The sequence below is a fragment of the Zingiber officinale genome, chromosome 6A (assembly GCF_018446385.1).
Source record: "Zingiber officinale cultivar Zhangliang chromosome 6A, Zo_v1.1, whole genome shotgun sequence".
Lineage (NCBI taxonomy): Eukaryota > Viridiplantae > Streptophyta > Magnoliopsida > Zingiberales > Zingiberaceae > Zingiber > Zingiber officinale.
Window position 1 is genome coordinate 116,793,778 of NC_055997.1, and position 19,398 is coordinate 116,813,175.

At 36.7% G+C, this 19,398-nt stretch overlaps 1 protein-coding gene across 1 annotated transcript; it reads left to right on the plus strand.

Moving 5' to 3' along the window:
- Nucleotides 1-10,272: 10,272 nt before the first annotated feature.
- Nucleotides 10,273-19,346, plus strand: LOC121997637 (potassium channel KOR1-like). The gene is made up of 13 exons (XM_042552153.1): nt 10,273-10,613; nt 11,573-11,797; nt 11,877-11,940; nt 12,844-13,183; nt 14,364-14,659; nt 14,927-15,007; nt 15,748-15,846; nt 16,176-16,391; nt 16,525-16,713; nt 17,115-17,190; nt 17,279-17,573; nt 18,473-18,594; nt 19,046-19,346. The coding sequence occupies exons 1-13, from the start codon at nt 10,336-10,338 to the stop codon at nt 19,291-19,293; spliced, it is 2,529 nt and encodes an 842-aa protein (XP_042408087.1). The 5' UTR covers nt 10,273-10,335; the 3' UTR covers nt 19,294-19,346.
- Nucleotides 19,347-19,398: the final 52 nt, after the last annotated feature.

Below are 19,398 nucleotides of genomic sequence, written 5' to 3' on the forward strand. Positions count from 1 at the left end.
TGGATAAGAAGTGGACTTAGTGGACACAAGGTTTTATAGAGGCTACAATAGGGACCAAAAGGAGAAATTAGTTTTGGTCTCCCGATGAGCTTGAGCTTCCTGTGTTCGCCCCGAACACCCAACTGATGTTCATCAATAATAACTCATACCACTAAAGAGTTATTATTGAACTACCGCGCCAATCCCAAATTACATTATGGGTTCCTTCTTATTATGAGTGCATTAATCTCCCTGTGTTTAAGATATAGAATGTCCACTAATTAAATGCGTTATTGACAACTCGCTTAATTAATATCTAGCTCCAAGAGTAGTACCACTCAGCTTCATTATCATGTCGGACTAGGTCCACCTGCAGGGTTTACATGACAATCCTTATGAGCTCCTCAAGGGGATATCATCAACCTAGATTACTAGGACACAGTTTCATTTTATAATCAACAACACACCATATAAATAATATCATTTCCCAACTTATCGGGCCTATCGATTTAACGAGCTAAATCACACCCTTTGATAAATTAAAGAAATAAATATTAAATATACGTGCTTGTTATTATATCATGATTAAGAGCACACACTTCCATAATAATAGAGGTTTTGTTCTTTTATATAGTCAGTATAAAAAGAAACTACCTCAAATGATCCTGCTCAATACACTCATAGTGTACTAGTGTAATTTTATAGTCTAGATAAACTAATACCAAATTACACTACAACCACTCCAATGGTTTGTTCATTCCATCTTAGTTGTGAGTTACTATTTATAATTTATAAGGATCTGATAACATGATCTTCTGTGTGTCTTCTCACACCATGTTATCTACAATATAAATTAAATGGACAACTACACTTAGTATAAATGTAGACATTTGACCAATATGATTCTTATTTCTAAATAAATGTTTATACAAAAAGCTAGGCTTTTAGTATACATTCCAACAATCTCCCACTTATACTAAAAGACTATGCTGCCGTATACCCTGCCATACATCTGATTCCCAACCCCTCAACATAGCCATCAAAAGCTCTTGTCTTAAGGGTCTTAGTGAAAGGATATTCCAGGTTATCATCTGATGCAATCTAGGCAACAACAACTTCTCCTCATTTATACGATGTCTCGTATTAGGTGGTACTTGCACTCAATGTGTTTACTTGTCTTATGGACTCATGGTTCCTTTGAGTTTGCTACTGCACCACTATTATCACAATAAATAATTTTTGGGCAAACCAGGAATCATATCTAAGTCCATCATGAAGTTTCTGAACCATATAGCTTCTATGGCTGCCTCAGAGTCTGCCACATACTCAGCTTCCATAGTGGACCACCTATGCTGAACACTCCTCCATAGTTATGGCTTCACCTCCTAAAGTAAACACAAAACCCCGAGGTTGACTTACTATTGTCCCTATCTGATTGGAAGTCCGAATCCGTGTAACCCACAGGGAGCAAATCATCTGTCTTTGTAAACTAGCATATAATCTCTAGTCATTCTCAGGTACTTTAATATATGTTTTATGGCGGTCCAATGTCCCTGTTCTAGATTACTTTGATATATACTAACCATGCCCTTGGCAAAATAGATATCCGGTCTCATGCATAACATAGTATACATTAGGCTTCCTACAGCATAAGGAACTGCCTTCATTTCTTCTATCTCTTTTGATGTTTTCGGAGACATCTCTTTAGATAAAGATACTCCATGTCTAAAAGGTAGAAAACCTTTCTTGGAGTTTTGCATGCTAAAACGAGCTAGGATAGTATCGATATATGAAGCTTGGGATAAGCACAACATTCTTTTCTTGCGATCCCTTATCGCTTTGATCCCGAGAATATGTGCACATTCTCCCAAGTCCTTCATATCGAATTGCTTGGATAACCATACCCTTACTTTTGACAACACTTTGATATTGTTTCCAACTATCAAAAATGTCATTTACGTATAGTACAAGAAATATCACCACGTTTCCATCACACTTCTTGTATACACAAGACTCATCCGGACACTGAATAAATCCATAAGACTGGATTACAACCGGATGTTCCAAGATCTAGAAGCTTGCTTCAGTCTATAGACCGATTGAGCTTACATACAAGATGCTCTTTGCCCTTTGCAATGAATCCCTCTGGTTGCTTCATATAGATATTTTCTTCAAGACTTCCATTAAGAAAAGCTGTCTTGACATCCATTTGCTAAATCTCATAATCCATATGAGCAGCAATAGATAAAAGAATCTAGATAGACTTAAGCATGGCTACCGGTGAAAAGGTTTCCTCATAATCGATACCATTTTTCAACAAGTCTTACTTTGAAAGTTTCCACATTCCCGTCTGCTCCTCTTTTTTCTTTTGTAGACTTATTTACACCCAATGGCTTTTACACCATTTGGTGGTTCTACAAGCTCCCAGACTTACATAGATTCTATTTCTGTATTCATTGCTCTTTTCCAAGATGCTGTATCTTTATGTTGGAGTGATTCGTCATATGTTCGGGGATCAGGTTCATGTTCACCAGGGATCAAGTCCAAAAACTCTCCCAAAATATGAATCTTTCAGGTCGCCTAACAACTTTCCCACTACGACGAGACACCGTCTGTAATTGTGCATCATTTGTGACACGTGTTGTAGTTTCTTGTGGTATCTTATCTTGTACTGTTAGTACTAGATTAGACGTGTCCTTTATTATTTTATTAAGAACAATTTTACTCATGGGCTTGTGGTTTATAACATAGTTCTCTTCTAAAAATCAGGCATTGGTTCCAACAATGACCTTCTGATCTTTAGGACTATAAAATAAACTACCTTTCGTTTATCTAGGATAACCCACAACCAATTAAGTGAACTTCTATACGTGATTAATGTCTCCCTTCAGCACATGTGCTGGACTACTCCAAATCCGAATATGCTTCAGACTAGGCTTACGCCTATTCCACAATTCTATGGGAGTATAGGGTACTGACTTAGAAGATATTATGTTCATTGTCTTTTCTAGAGTATATCCCTTCAACGAATTTGGTAATTCTTAATAACTCATCATTGATCTAACCATTTCCATAAGAGTCATATACCTTCGTTTTGTCACACCATTCTGTTGGGGTGTACCAGGTGCAGTCAGTTGAGATTGAATCCCGACTTCCGATAAGTGACTCCTAAACTCTCCTAAGAGGTACTCGTCACTACGATGTAGTATCTTGATACTTTTACCATGACATTTCTCCACATCAACCTTGTACTCTTTGAACTTATCAAAGCACTCAGACTTGCGACGTGTCAAGTAAATATATCTGTATCTCGAATAGTCGTCTATAAAAGAGATGAAATATTCGAAACTACCTCTTGCCTGGGTAGTCATAGGTACAAATCAGAATGAACCAACTCCAACACATCTTTGACTCTATACCCCTCAGTCTTAAAAAACCTCTTGGTCATTTTCCCTTCCAAGCAAGACTCGCAAGTTGGAAAGATTTCCACCACCAATGAACCCAAAAGTCCATCGGCTATTAACCTTTGAATCCTATTCAAGTTAATATGACCTAGCCTTAGATGCCAAAGATATGTTTGGTTCATTTTCGAAGGTTGCTTTCTCTTATTAAATTTAGAAGATATATTATTGATTTCCATTTGTTGCATCATAGGAGTTATTGGATTTAGAACATATAAATTGCTAACTAACGTATCAAAACAGATAACTTTTCTATTTTTCTTGATAACAACTTTGTTATCAAAAGAGACAGAATATCAAGTTCTTTGAATAGTTTAGAAACTGAAATCAAGTTCTTTCTAAAACTTGGTACGTAAAGATAATTTCTCAAAATCCATGTTATATTCCTATCAGAGGATAAACATCTCCCACTACAATAGCTACTACTTTTGCAGCAGTGTCCATGTAGACGGTGATTTCCCCTTCATATAGTTGTCGAATTTCCTGGAACCCCTGCAATGAATTGCAGACATGATCAGTGGCTCCCGTATCTACACACCAAGTACCGATAGATAACACCACTAAACATGTTTCGACAACTAATGAAATACACCTTTATTGTTCTCATTTCTAAGAGAACAGTCCACCTTAGTATCCAAGTTTTGTTTCCAATCATTATAATTGGGACTAGTAAGTGTATTCTCTAACATCTAGGGGATTGAAAAACATTTGAAATCCTAAGAATCACAAAAATATTTGGTCAAGACCAACACTTCAAAATCCTAGTGAATTTTGTATGTCACGTTAGTGTGGATGTATACAAATTCAAACATTTGTAAGAGGAGGTTTTATCCATTAATTTTATTATCTTGTCAACCTATCTTTATGACAAATAAAATTAATAGTTGGTCTGTCTTCGATCAAATATTTGGTCAAAACTTTAGAATTTAAAATAATATTGATTCCTCAAAACAATATCATTTAAATTCACCAACACCTCAAACACCATGAATTTTGTATGCCACGTTAGTGTGGACGTATACAAATTCAAACATTTGTAAGAGGAGAGTTTTATCCATTAATTATCTTGTCAACCTAATTTTATGACAAATAAAATTACCTCAAACACCATAAATTTTGTATGTCATGTTAGTGTGGACGTATACAAATTCAAACATTTGTAAGAGGGATTTTACCCATTAATTTTATTATCTTGTCAACCTAGTTTTATGACAAATTAATAGTTGATTTTCCTTCGGTCACACATATAATAGTAGTGACTTCGTTGGGGAGGATACTATTAAATGTGCCTAAGTGTATACCATTACTTGATACTAAGTCCATTAAATAGAATTGTGCCCTTCAGTTGGAGAAGATCACACACATCCTAAATAATTTCCTATAATCATCCAATAAGGAAGTTTGATCTAGTGATCCACAAACAAACTCATCCGTTGTGGAGGAATGCACTTAGAGCCAACACGCAAGTTTGTTTGCATCACTTACAAACCAGTAATGAAGACCGTGGAATTTATTTAAAATCCCTCTCCCACTTAGTTATTTAAAATGAGGAATTTTATCATGCAAGCACACATACACACATCACAACAAGCACACATCCCTCTCCCACTAATGCGTCATCTTGATGCTTCTTGTAAGCATCTCGGTCAGCTCGCGTGGGAGTGGCAGGAGGTGCCTCGGGAATGGGATGCTCCAGGACGTACAATTTTCTTTCTTGAGTGAGAACTATTCTCAGATTCTTGTACTAGTCTAGGAAATTAGCTCCATTGAGCTTGTCCTTATCAAGGACAGAACGCAGAGAGAAGGTGTTCGTGTTTGACGACATGACAATCTACAACAGAAAATGTAGAAAATAAATATAATATTCCAGTAATCATTTAATTAGGCCTTTAACTAAATGATGCTCCCACTGAATTATAGAACTTTTGTAGAATCAAGTCATGGATGTGGTCAAACCACACCTATTAGATTCTAACCAACTAGCTATAATTCTTGCGGGACAAGATCCACATCATACTATGCCTTGAGTTAGCTTTGGCTAAATAGCCCAAGACTTAGTATGATCGGTAGGTAACTAATTACCAATTACATCTCTATGCAACTCTTGTTTATAGGATCAAGATCCGCATGTATATTAAAACTTGAGTTAGCTTTAGCTAAATCACCCAAGAGTTAATATAAATGTGATTTTGTCCTATCTTCCAACCATTGGAAAATGCCTATAGTTATACCCAATCCAATTGAGTTAACTAGTTATACTTAATCTGATTGAGTTTGTACTCACCCAAGCATTGATAGGCGAGACCAAGATTGTCCCTCCGCACCCTACCAAGATAATATGTGTTGCTCTGCTTTGGCAGATTCAACAACAACATGTGATCGAGGTAGTGATGGGTTTCACGACATGGTAGACATTTTGAGTTGACGCGATTAAGATCTAATCTAATCGTTGATGTGTATCATATACGCGATTAAGATATAATCTAATCATCAATGCACTAATTAATTACTCTACTCTAGCATGCATCACATACACACACACAAGCAATTAATTAAACTGTGATTAGGTCATGGTCCTACTATGATTTTCTCAAGCCAATGAGAAGATCGGACGGTCAATCTAGGGTCAACAGCTTCTCCAAGCTCCTCCCTTTGACCGCCACGTGTTGCTCGCACCCTCCTCGTAACTCCTCCTCGAGTGGACCTTCCACAGCTCCATTTTGTACATTACAAAGATGAAACTCGAGTTACATTCGAGTCTAAACTATTTTACAACAGGAAATAAAATAGAAAGGCACGACACGCAGGTCGCGTATCACATATACAACACGCACAATCACACAAAAATGACGCACAGACCATATTATGAATTACAACACATGTAACCAATCTAATTGGGGTTTTTTGGGCCATGGCCATCACAAATCATACATAATTCTAAATTTTGTATTTTATATAAATTTCTGTAATTTTTTAGCGCGCAGATCGCAACTTCCCGGTGGTCTCGTTTAGCGATTTTTGGGTGCGATCGCAGGACAATACCCCTTGCGGGGTTAGGGGCAGCACCCCTTCTCGCAAAATGAGTCTCACGAGTGTCCGACGACGATCTTACAGTGCCTTTAGCTGCTGTCCCAAAACATTTTGGGCGAGACCTTACCGTTACGGAAGGTGTTTCTCGGTAGTCAAAGCCTACAAGTGTTCAAACACTTGTTGCTTCGCTTCTACGAGAAAAATACTCTTAAAAATCATAAAATTAATAAAATCACAGAAACTTACAGAATTATAATTTTTCATAAAAATTATAATAAAAACAAGTACACGCTTCGCACGTGGCTCTGATACCACTGTTGGGACTTTCGCGCCACAAAAATCGCTTTTTGCGTTACGGAAACCCCGAAGTTCCATGCCATCGGATCCGTGCGAAGATTAAAATTTACATGTATAAGTTTTCTAATCCTAGATCTACACTAGATCTACATGGTAGAGATGTTATACCTTTGATGCGAAGCCCTTCGCTTATCCCGCTCGTCCAAGGTTCGCCGGATCTCAAGGGTGTCAAGTGAACACCCCTCTATGTGTATCCACACGAACAAAAGGTGGAGAAGAAACCTTAGAGTGTGCTAGCACTCTTGAAGGTTTCAGCCAAGGTGGAGGAGAGGGAGAGAGGAAGATGAGAGGAGGAAGAAGAAGGAGTCACACAAGCACATCCAATGCACACTTAAGTGGTCGGTCACTTAATGGAGGAGTTTTTATCTCCATGGTATACCAAGGGTCACAACTCTTGGTCTCCCTCATGAGGTGGCACACACTCATGTAACCTTTGATGATGTGGCACATCATCATTGGCCAACCCTATGCCAAGTCACAATGACATGACATTTGGTCAAGTCAAGGTCAAATCAAACTTGACTCTTCATCTTCCCTCTCAAGTCAAGTCAAACTTGACTTAAATTCTCTCATGGTTGATCAAATCCAACCTTTGATTCAAGTCAATTTAATTTAGTGAATCTCTATCCATTAAATTAAATTGATTCAATGAGTCATAATCTAAATTAGACTCATTGGACACATGAATCAAATTGAGTCCAACTCAATTAGTCTAGTTTGGATTACTGTTAATCCAATTTGGTTCATCACATGAACCTAATTCTCTAGGTACATCAAATGAACCTAATCTCCATCTAATTGCCCTTTGTGTGTGACCCTATAGGTTCTTGTAACGTTGACAATGCTCCTAAACTCATTTAGAAGCATAAGTAATGAACGATATCTAGCAACACATCATTACTACTCAAGTTACAAGAATGTTGAGATCCAACATCACCTTGTGACTACTAATTGTGACTCTTCACAATATATGACAAATGTCCTTCAATCCTTGACATCTAGATTAATCAATTTAAGGCATAGACGGTGTCATCCTCTGATTAATCTAAATCTTGAACTCCAAGTAGATTCGCTATAATCAAATGAGCTCAATATCTTATATTGACTCATTTGAGCATGGCTATGCACTTAGTGGTCTCACTCTATCAAGAATAACGATGTCACTCCCGTTATATAGGAGGGATAGATCCTATCTACATCACTCACATCCCTCCGCATAATTTGTTACATACCCAGTAATTGCCTTTATAATCCACCCAGTTACGGGTGACGTTTGACGAAGGCAAAGTGTGCAACTCCTTATGTAGGGAACCATGGTGACTTCAGGTCCAAGGACTAATAGTCATACTAATAGTCACATGAGAAAGTATATGACACTCATATAACGATCCATGATACTTTCTCATGGCGGGTCATTTAGTATACATTCTCCAATGCATACCCATGTGTCAACTTGATATCTCTATATCCATGACTTATGAGATCAAGTCATCGAGTTGACCTACATGCTAGTCTCGTCGCATTAACACTGTCCTTGAATGTTAATACTTGACTAGGAATGATTAAGAGTAGTGTTCTCTATATCATCTCACTATCGATTCAACCAATCGATTGATATAGATAAGAACCTTCTACTCAAGAACGCTATTATACTTAGTTATTTGACACAAATACAAGTAAGTATAATAACCAAAACAAATGCCTTTATATATATAGGAATGTGATACAATAAGTCCATACAACAATCATCATATGATTGGCTCTAGGGCTCTAACTAACACTCGCCCCTTACTCGGCCTATTAGTTTTAACCAAAAAGTTCAATTTGGACCAGGCATCTATTTTATCCGATCGGATCGTAGTTATGGTTAGCTGAATTGCTCGACCGAGCTATTCAGTTGTGCTATCTTAAAGAAATCTTAGCCTTTGAGAGTACTGACTCATCTTGAGCTATTCGTCCATATTAAGAGGCTTGGCGTTCGATCGGCCTGATGATCTAGTCGGATAACCTCTTGTTCCAATGGTCTGACCAACCAATTGGACCGATAGGATACCCTTTTGGCTACGATGATTGACTATGCCGATTTCAAGGGTTAACCCTTCTTTGACTTTGATCGCCATATTAGCTAGTCTCTTGGACTTTGACCTGACTTGGATGACCTATCTCAATCACCATATCAAGTCAAATTTTGTTAGAATTGTGGAAATACCTTCCCACGTGGGAGCTTATTTGGTGACTAATTTGCCCCCACGGGCTTAGCCATTGTCGTAAGTGGGTTGGTAGTACCCACATCAGGTCATGGGTTCGATTCATAGGGCTGGTAAGGAATAATAGCTCTACATCCTATGATGGAAATATTCAGCCCTGTCACTTACTTGTTTTAACAGTTATCATGATTTATTTTTTTCATATTAATCTTGGAGCCGGTTGATAGGAGCCTGAGGACGAGGATTATCGTGTTATTTTGATGACTAATATACTCCCTCTTGGAGAAGTTACGGGGCCACTAAAATGACAAACTTCATCTTTTTATAGAATTTACAGAATTCTTTACCATTCTCTATCCTTAGCCACTACTTCTCCCGTACCGTGTTTTTGTCTCTCCTTTGCCTGTATAGCTCCTCTATTTTCGTAAACGTCGTCTTTATCTCCCTTACTATTTTCTTTTGTTGTATCAATCATTACCAACTTCACCTCGCATGACACCGTACGGGACATGATTGCTATAATCGACACTCGACAGTTAACCTAATATATGGGGCCGATCTAGATGACGATTTCGTTTTTTCATAGACAGCTAACCTAATATTGATACTTAATTTTTTAAAATTATTTTGGTCCTATGATCAAGTTTTGTTGTGCTGACAATGATAGTGAGCCAGCACCTCTTTGAAATTATAAATATATATATAGGTGTTTTTATAAAATGGATTGACCGTACTGTGAGAGGAGACAAAATCCAATTCGTGTAGTAACTTTTTCCACTAAAACCAGAATTATTTGGAGGGCAGATTCCCAAGGAATTGATTCATGAACAAATAATTATAGATCAAAAGTTCCTAGAAATGGGAATACTATTCGTCAATAAAAAAAGCATCAAATTCTTGACAAGGAAATCTCAGTTATCGCATTGCATAAAATCATCATTTTTAGGAACTTTTTAAAATATCTTTCACTTTAATTTTTAGAAAATTTATTTTTAAATTATTTTAATAATTTTATATTTGTTTGTTACTAAAATATTTCAAAATTAGTATTTTTTAAAAATGAAAAGTATTCGGGTCATTTTGTTGCCCCGTCAGGTCTACGTTGAAAATAAGATAGAAACTTCAATGGCGGAATGAAAAGTTTTCCCTTAAAATAATTAAATTAATAAATTATTATTCGAGAATATTTTTTCCCCAACGCGAGCTTATAAATTCCCCCTCCTACTTCCAAACTACCGGCTGCGCTAATCATTCCCTCTCCCTTCACAAAGGCTTCCGATCGATCGCATCCGGCGACGACCATGGAGGCGGAGAGTGTCAGCAAGTCTCGGTGGCAACGGAAGGCTGACGGGGCGGCGGTGATGCCTCGCCGGGAGAGGTCGAAGGGCGTCGACGACAACGGGATCGAGTACGAGGTGGAGGAGTTGGAGGAAGAGGAGCGGATAGGCTCGTCGTCGGGCTGGAACAGCGGCCTGGGGTTCCTCCTCCGGCCCGACCTTCGGTTCTCCCTCCTCCGAGGCCGGACCACCGGCGGGGCCGAGAAGTTGTCGGAGCGGTTCGTGATCCATCCAGATAACCGGTAAGTGCTATTCGATTCAAAACTCTTTCCCATTGCTTACCACCCCCACTCCCCAGTTTTTCCTCCTTTTTTTTTTTCTCGATCGATGTCGATGGTCCGTGCTTCCTTTCATTTCGAATGATGTCGATGAGCACGGAACGCACCTATCCCTGTTGCGGAACGGTTCCAGATCGATCCAGACAACCGCAAAGTGGCAACCGACACTAGAACTTTCCCTCATTTTTTCGCTTTTCTACTGTTTTATCTTTATTTTTTAAAACCTTTTTCTTTTCTTTTCGATCGATCTCGATAGGCACGGAAGTCACTGATCCGTATTTGCGAATCACGGGAATAATTAATGACACAGTAGACGCCTTCGGAGAGCGGCCACACTGCTTCGAGTCAGCGGTAGTTAGTGAATCGGACCCGGGCGGACCATGGTCTAGGGCCCATGAATGTTCTTCAAATACACTATTAAAAGAAAAAATAACAATCAAGTTCGAAATCGGATAATATTTCAAACTAAAATTAGAATATATTAAAAATGCTAAATATTTGAGAGGCTGGGGATTGCGATTTTACCGATGATAGCCTTTGATTCGAAACTGGTGAATCGATCCAAATTTGCTGTAATATGTAATATATATTTAATTGTTTTATTTTCAATTTCTATATTCTTCCAGAAAACGAAAATCTTAAGAGTGTTTCGAATTCTCAAAATGGAATTGAGAAACATCGTTGGTTTTGTACATTGATTCCTTTTCAGTCGTGAAAATGCGGGAAGGAAAATTCTGAAACGATAGTGGGTAATTGTTACCTGTAAAACTAGGGGGAAAAAAATAAATTTAGAATGAGATATTCGGAGGAAGGCGCAAAGTAGAATTTTCTCAAACATTTTTAGTTCGTGTCTAATGGCTTCTTCCTCGTCGATCGCCGGGACATCCCGATCGGCCGGGGTGGGGGTGGCGGTGGTGGCGCAGGTGGTACCATCTATGGACTCAGTTCATACTCCTCTGGGCGGTGTACTCCTCCTTCTTCACCCCGATGGAGTTTGGCTTCTTCCGCGGGCTCCCCACGAACCTCTTCGTCCTCGACATTGCCGGCCAGCTCGCCTTCTTCATCGACATCTTCGTCCAATTCCGCCTCGCCTTCCGCGACTCCCACACCTATCGCATTATTCCCGATCCTACCGATATCGCCATCCGGTTCGCCCCTCGTCCCTCTTCTCACTCTGAATTAACTGAATTGACTGTAAGGGTTGTATTCCCAAATTTCGTGATTCAGGTACGTGAAATCGAGCTTTGTTTTTGACTTGCTCGGTTGCTTCCCATGGGATTATATCTACAAGGTATTCCTAAATTTCCAGAATGACAATTGTTTCTTTTCAAGATATTTCGAAGGTGATATATTTGCAGCTGATTAATTCATTAATTTTTTACATGCCCAATGGTGATAAATGAACCAGCAAAAGTTTAATTGCATGAGGATCAAACTTTAGGTTTAGTTTTATTTTTGAACTTTAGTAAAGAAAAACAACAGGAAGTTAACTTGCCAAACAATTAAGGGGATTTAAAAAATCTTATTCCGGTAGTTTACAGACCCTTTTGTTTGAATAGTGATTAAGATCTAGAGCATTAAGAAAAACGATGCCACTAAACCAAGAAATTTATTGTAAATTTGGTTCTTGGAATGAAATTGATAAGAAATGGAATAAGTTTTTATAGGGAATAGAATAGGAATAGGAATATCTATTCCTTAGTTTTTTCATGGAACAAAATAGATGGTTCATTTGAATTTGTGTGTTTAGTTTTCTAACTGATAAGGAATAGAATAGAGTAAGAAAGAGATATTCCTAGAATAGGGTAACGAATAACTTTTCCTTTGAACTAAACACACTATTGTTAATGGCATATGGTTCTAGTGCTTGTTTTATATCATTTCATAATACCAATTACTAAGGCAATTAAGCTATTCTTAATCAACCTGGATTTTGTTTACTAAGGTTCCATAAAATATCATCTACATAAAACATCTCTTATTCTAAAGGTATATTTGTACTGCAAACTAACTTGCACAACCTGTACAAATTTGCACTACCAAACAGCCAAAAATAGTTATGTTGGGAAATTACCACTTTGGCACAAGTGAAAAAAGAGCATGAGTATATATATTTTTTTTCTATCTCTAAGTTTCAAGCCAATAAAGCACATGGATGTTAATACTGAGATCGATTTATTGATTGACCATACAGGCTTCTGGAAATAAAGAAATAATAAGATATCTTTTGTTGATTCGATTAACTCGAGCATGCAGAGTTACAGATTTTTTTCAGAAGTTGGAGAAGGATATCCGGATCAATTACTTGTTCACAAGAATTGTCAAACTTCTAGTAGTGGAGCTCTATTGCACTCATACAGCTGCCTGTATTTTCTATTATCTTGCAACGACATTACCTGAATCTATGGAAGACTATACATGGATAGGCAGCTTACAGATGGGTGGTTACAAGTATTCACATTTTAGAGAGATTGATCTTTGGAGGCGCTACATTACATCACTATATTTTGCGATAGTAACTATGGTGACTGTTGGTAATTTCTCTTCTGACATTTCCAACAATAAAAAACCACATTTTCTTATATGCTTAAAGAGACACTGATCTGTATTTTTCACCTTTTTAACTATGACTTTCTTGGAGAAACAAAGAGCGTATTTAAGTTTCTCAGATATGCAGGTGCTATATCTTGTTGAACATAGAAAGGTTGTGTCCAAATACTTTACAGTGAAAGAAGATGGATTTTTGCGTTTTGTGTTTGTCTTTATACCAATGCAATGTGACACAAACACAAACATGTATTGAGCTTCAATTATGATTATAATCTCCTGCTTACCACACAGTGACACTGCCTATTTTTGTGGTAAATGTCAAGTTATCATTCTTTTCAGAATTAAAATTGTTGGTCAACAGGAGAAAGACTAGTGATTTGGTTTTTTTTGAAGAACTAGTAGTTTCAAACTTGTAATGATGCATTCTAGAACTAGACAAAATTGTAAAATGAAATAAAATAGATTGAGATGGTATGGACATGTTCCAAGGCGACTAACAAATTTATAGTTAGAAGAGTTGAATCAATTAGTGTGGAAGACATACGAGCAAGAGTAAAACAAAGGATATTTCATTTATATAATGAAAAATGATTTATGATTTGAATAATTCTATCAATATAGACAGTACATAGAGCTCAATAGAGGGCTAAGATGGACTTAGCCAATTCAAATGGTTGGAGTAAATATGGCTTGATGATGACAAGGAACTAAAAGTACCGAATTCATGAAGTAACGATCATTCTTAGTTGATGTTTGATCTTTATGAATGAAAATAAATAAATAAATAACATAGAAACATGTGGCTATAAAGAGATCCCTAGATATTCAAATTTGAATATGTTCTGCTGTGGCTCAACTTGAGTTTCAATTCGGCAAAATTTTTGGGAGCAAAGATCTTTCTGCATGGAAACACTGAATAAATGTATGCATCTGATATTTGTGCATTGTCTTGTTTTTCTCGTCATATATTTTCTTCAGACATGAACATTAATTGTCCATACATCATCCATGTCTTATTGGTTCATATATGATGACCAATCTTGGCGAGCGCTTCGCCTTTTTGCCACACATATGATGATCAATCATACAAACTGATTCCTTTGGTTCTGTTTAATTATTTTTTACTTTTATTCAATGCTCTTTTGTGTGTGTTGTTGCTGGTAGGATATGGAGATATACATGCAGTTAACCTGAGAGAAATGATATTTATAATGGTTTATGTCTCCTTTGATATGATTCTGGGAGCATACCTTCTTGGTAATATGACTGCACTAATTGTCAAAGGATCAAAGACTGAAAAATTCAGAGATAAAATGAAGGATCTTATTAAGTACATGAACAGAAACAGACTAGGTAGAGACATACGTGACCAGATAAAAAGTCATGTGAGGCTGCAGTACGAAAGTAGTCAAACTGATGCTTCAGTAATCCAAGAACTACCCGCTTCAATTCGTGCTAAGGTGCTTCAATTCGTGTATATCTAGTCATAGGACTTCAATTTCCTCATCATTCATCTGCTACATTTATTTTCTGTCTTGTACCTAGAAATTATGATAATGTGCTATTTAGTGTATAAAGTTCTAGCATACTAGCTTGTTATCACCTTCTTAATAGTTGTACAAAATAAAGAATAATGGTTTCTCCCATTGCATTGTGCATAATGCCGCCTTTATTTTATTCTTTTATAATAAATATGTGTAATACTAACCAACCTTTTCCTTTTCCAGATTTCTCAAACATTATACAGAACCCACATCGAACAAGTTCCACTTTTCAGCGGTTGCTCAACTGAATTCATTAATCAGATTGTAAGTCTTCAACTTTATTCTTCAAGAAATATATACCAATTTTTTACTTGTGTCATGTTTTAATTTCTTTTTGTACGGCCTTCATGAGATGAAGATTCTTTGCTTTGAATACATCATTCATGTAAATATAGATTCCTATCTTATCACGTTGAATACTTGCTAACTACATATTGGAAAACTTGGTAAAAATGGTGTTATTACAACTTATCACCAAATGAATATTATATGACCCAAATTTCCTCGAAGGCAATATCAGGGAACCACCTTGGTACAGATATCTGGTTGATCTTAAATCATAAACATCAGTCCCCTGTTCAGAGGACTCCACATGCATACTCCGCATACCAAAATCTGTTTCCAAGAGTGCCTCAGTGCATATGGCATTACTGTAAAGCACAAGATTATACAGATATACCCCATCAATAGCTGCTAAACATTCTGTTACAGAGGTTGTGAAGTAGTGTTTTCTTACAAAGGCATCACTCATTAACTTTGACTAAGTTGATGCTTTCTGGACAATTTCGAATTTGAATGTTCTTATATTTCTATCTTGACTACAGAGCTAGTATTAACTAAATCCTCATGCTTTTAATCTCTTAATCAGCACTTGATATATTGTGAGTGTCCCTCTGCTATCTAGGTATGCCAAAAGACTCAGAGGATTGGAACAGAAGATATAAGATCCTAAGCTAAGATCAGTTTAGTATTGCAGTTTCTAATTCAGCAATCTAATGTGGCAGGTAATTAGACTTCAGGAGGAGTTTTTCCTTCCTGGTGAAGTGATATTAGAACAGGGCAATCCAGTTGATCAACTGTATTTTGTCTGTGATGGTGTCTTGGTAAGCATCATATTCTATATTATTGCCAATCTGCTAGAATTTAATTTATTATATTGCTGTATATTTTTATGATGGACCAAGATCTCTAATTATGTACAATCTAAAAATAAGTAGCTTTTACTACTTTTTGTCTAGCATGCGCAAATATTTTGAATGATTTAACATTACATAGATTTGATACATATTGGCTTATAGAATCTATGGACTTGGCACCTTTGGTGATTCAGTTGGCATTATGTCAATTAGTTGTTGTACCATTTATAGTCTAATTGATGGAACTGTGTTAATGTTGTATATGATCCTAATTCCTTTTTGTTTTTTCACACTAGGAAGGAATAGAGATCGGAGAAAATGGACTAGTAAGTAATCTACGATTGGAGCCTAATAGCTCATTTGGAGAAGTTGCCATTCTTTGCAACATCCCTCAGCCATATACTGTTCGAGTTTCTGAACTATGTAGACTGATGCGTCTTGATAAGCAAGCTTTAACAACTATTCTAGATATGTATTTTGTGGATGGTAGGATAGTTTTGAGAAATCTTGAGGTAAACTCTCAGTCTTCTTGAAAGTTTCTTTGTTGTGCTCAAAACTCAGACTAGTTGCTTTCTATAACCTTCTTATAATGTTTACCTGTTTTCTATCCCTTTTTATTTGTTTTGTTTTCTTCTTTTTTTGAAGGGAAATGATTCGAACCACCATATCAAACAACTGGATTCTGATATCACCTTTCATATTGGGAAGCAAGAAGCTGAAATTGCTCTGAGGGTTAACAATGCTGCTTCTTATGGGAATCTGAATCATCTAAAAGGATTAGTTAGAGGAGGAGCTGACCCTAAAAAGACAGATTATAATGGTTGTTCACCTTTGGTATGAAATTAGGGAACATTTGGAATATTCTTCCCACATCAGCGTCACACAATTGTGGTTCACAAGCATTACTCAGTTTGTTTACAAAACAAAATGTTTTTGTTACTGCTAGACCTAGAACTACAAAAGGCACCAGTAGGAGCATGCATAGTTTAAATTTAACTATGTTTTACAGAGTTACACTCATACTTTTATTAATGAAATGCATCATTTGCATAATGGTTAGAATATCTTAATAAATGGAGGCAGCAAACTGCATGTTTCAACTGTCACAATAAGTGATTCCTCTACTGAAACTACATGCTTCTCTTCAAAACAATAATATCAATTTTGAAGTTTAAACATCATTACATTACTTGGTAGTGCCAGCATCTACTTCTAACACTAAAATTACTCCTCAGCATCTTGCAGCCTCAAGAGGTCATGAAGATATTGCCATGTTCCTCATTCAAGAAGGTGTAGATGTCAGCCTTATGGGTAAGCTTATTTTAGTTTTTATACAAGTGAGTTTGCTTTGGACAATAGATTCAAGTTACTAGGATTATATCATGATCATTCCAACCAGATAAATTTGGAAACACACCGTTGTTAGAAGCCATTATTCAAGGACATGATAGGGTGGCTTCTTTACTATTCAGCAAGGGGGGGAAGCTATGTCTTAAAGAGGCTGGTAGCTATCTTTGTGCAGCTGTTGCAAGGGGAGACACTGATTATGTTAGAAGGGTTTTGACCTATGGAGCAGATCCAAATGTAAAGAATCATGATCTCCGCACACCACTTCATGTAGCTGTTTCTGAAGGGTTATTCTCTATTACAAAGATGCTTATAGATGCTGGGGCAAGTGTATTTGCTGTTGACAGGTAAGCTGTAAAAACATAATATTAGACTCATTCTTGCATTTGTTTGATCTGATTCCACTTTAGAACTCCTTGCTCTTGAACTTAAAAATTTCGACCTTCAATCCCTGTGTGTATTATCAAATTTTCTCTGAATGTATAGTATTAAACTTTTTTTATTTAGAGAGATCACTAGTATTTGGAGTGGTGTACCTGTCAAATACCACATGAGTGTGGCAATTTTCTTTTCCTTCCCATATTTGGTAGTGATAGTTGTCTCTTGAGCTAAATTTGATTACAAATGGGTGTAGCTTAATTATAAAGCGTCTTCAAATTTTGTCTACTTGTTATTTGTTGTTTATAGAATAGGCTACTTAAAATACTTTGTATTTAAGAACAAAGCGTTAGCTTAAGAGATGAAAGCAATTCTAGAGAGTTTGAATTCCTTTAACATTGTAAAAAATGCATAAGTAAATAACTGACTGCATTTTTGGTTCACAGGAATTGCTATTAATCAGCTTTGAGAGAATGAGAGAATAGCTTATAACTTTACTATTCTTGGTTGCAAAATGAGCTTGGAATTTTATGCCTATCCTTTCAAAAAAAAAGAAGAAGAAGAAGAAGAAGAAGAAGAGAAAATACATATACAATTCTGATACGTTTGAATTTTATTCCTTAATCTAAATTAAAACACTTTCTTCGTTAGTGTGTACTAACTAGCAAAGCACTTTGATTGTCAAAGCAAGACATTGATGACCCTTATTCAGAGTAAACTAAGCTATCATTGTTAGATATGCTAGGTTATATGATTTCATGTGGTGACTATATGAAAATTCCTTAGTCCAAGCATGCAAAATCTTCCCTTAAAATGTCTTTGTAGGCTATGCGATGTAGACATTTCTAAAAAACAACTAAATTTACAGGTGGGGAAATTCTCCATTAGATGAGGGCCTAAAGACTGGAAACATGTCGATGATGATGCTGTTGGAAGAAGCAAAAAAGGCAGAACTAACAAAATTTCCTGGGCGTGCTGAAGAGTATCAAGGTATACACATCACTGCTACTGCAAATATTTGTGAAGACAACTTTCATTTATTCACATGCTCGAAGAATACTCGTCTGTTTTAATAAATTGTCTGCGACCCTGTTTTATTTTGGATCTATAGTCTAGTAATTTATGACAAGGCTACTGTGTACTTCACTGATTGCTTTCCCATGACCTCCATTCCATGGTTTTTACATACCATGATTTCCCATTTGCCATTCAATCAATGGCACAATTTCATTTTGTTCTCTAGACTTCTTTGCAAGTTGTCCACCTTTACGGAATTTCAATATTTATGAAATACCTTTTAGAATGTGTATACCATACTATTATCATCCTCTAGAGAGCACAAATGTGCATCTGCTGCTTGTTATTCTGATATTTTGCAGACCTAAAATATCACATTAACCGATATCCTAACAATTTACTAATCATTTTTACTATTTTTCAGGCATAATACAGCCACGGAGGCGATGCACAGTTTTTCCTTTTCACCCATGGGATCCAAAAGAGAAAAGAAAAGAGGGAGCAACGTTGTGGATCCCCAAGACCATAGATGAGCTCATAAAATCCTCTCAAGAGCTGCTAAACTGCTCAGGTTTATATATTTTAGCAGAGGATGGCGGCAGGATATTCGATGTCTCCGTGATAAGTGACAAAGAGAGGTTGTTCTTGGTTGCACATGACGATATTGAATAAATGATAAGTAAGAAGTTCGATGCACTAGTAACATTAGCGCATCACACGAATCATATTGTTTGCCACACAATTAGTAACATTAGCACAATTGAGACATTACTAGTT

Excerpts from the sequence above, each read along its gene's own strand:
- LOC121997637 (XM_042552153.1), top strand. The coding sequence starts at position 10,336 with ATGGAGGCGGAGAGTGTCAGCAAGTCTCGGTGGCAACGGAAGGCTGAC. Across the intron at positions 11,941-12,843 it reads CATGGGATTATATCTACAAG|GCTTCTGGAAATAAAGAAAT; the intron begins GTATTCCTAAAT and ends TTGACCATACAG. Across the intron at positions 16,714-17,114 it reads ATAATGGTTGTTCACCTTTG|CATCTTGCAGCCTCAAGAGG; the intron begins GTATGAAATTAG and ends ATTACTCCTCAG.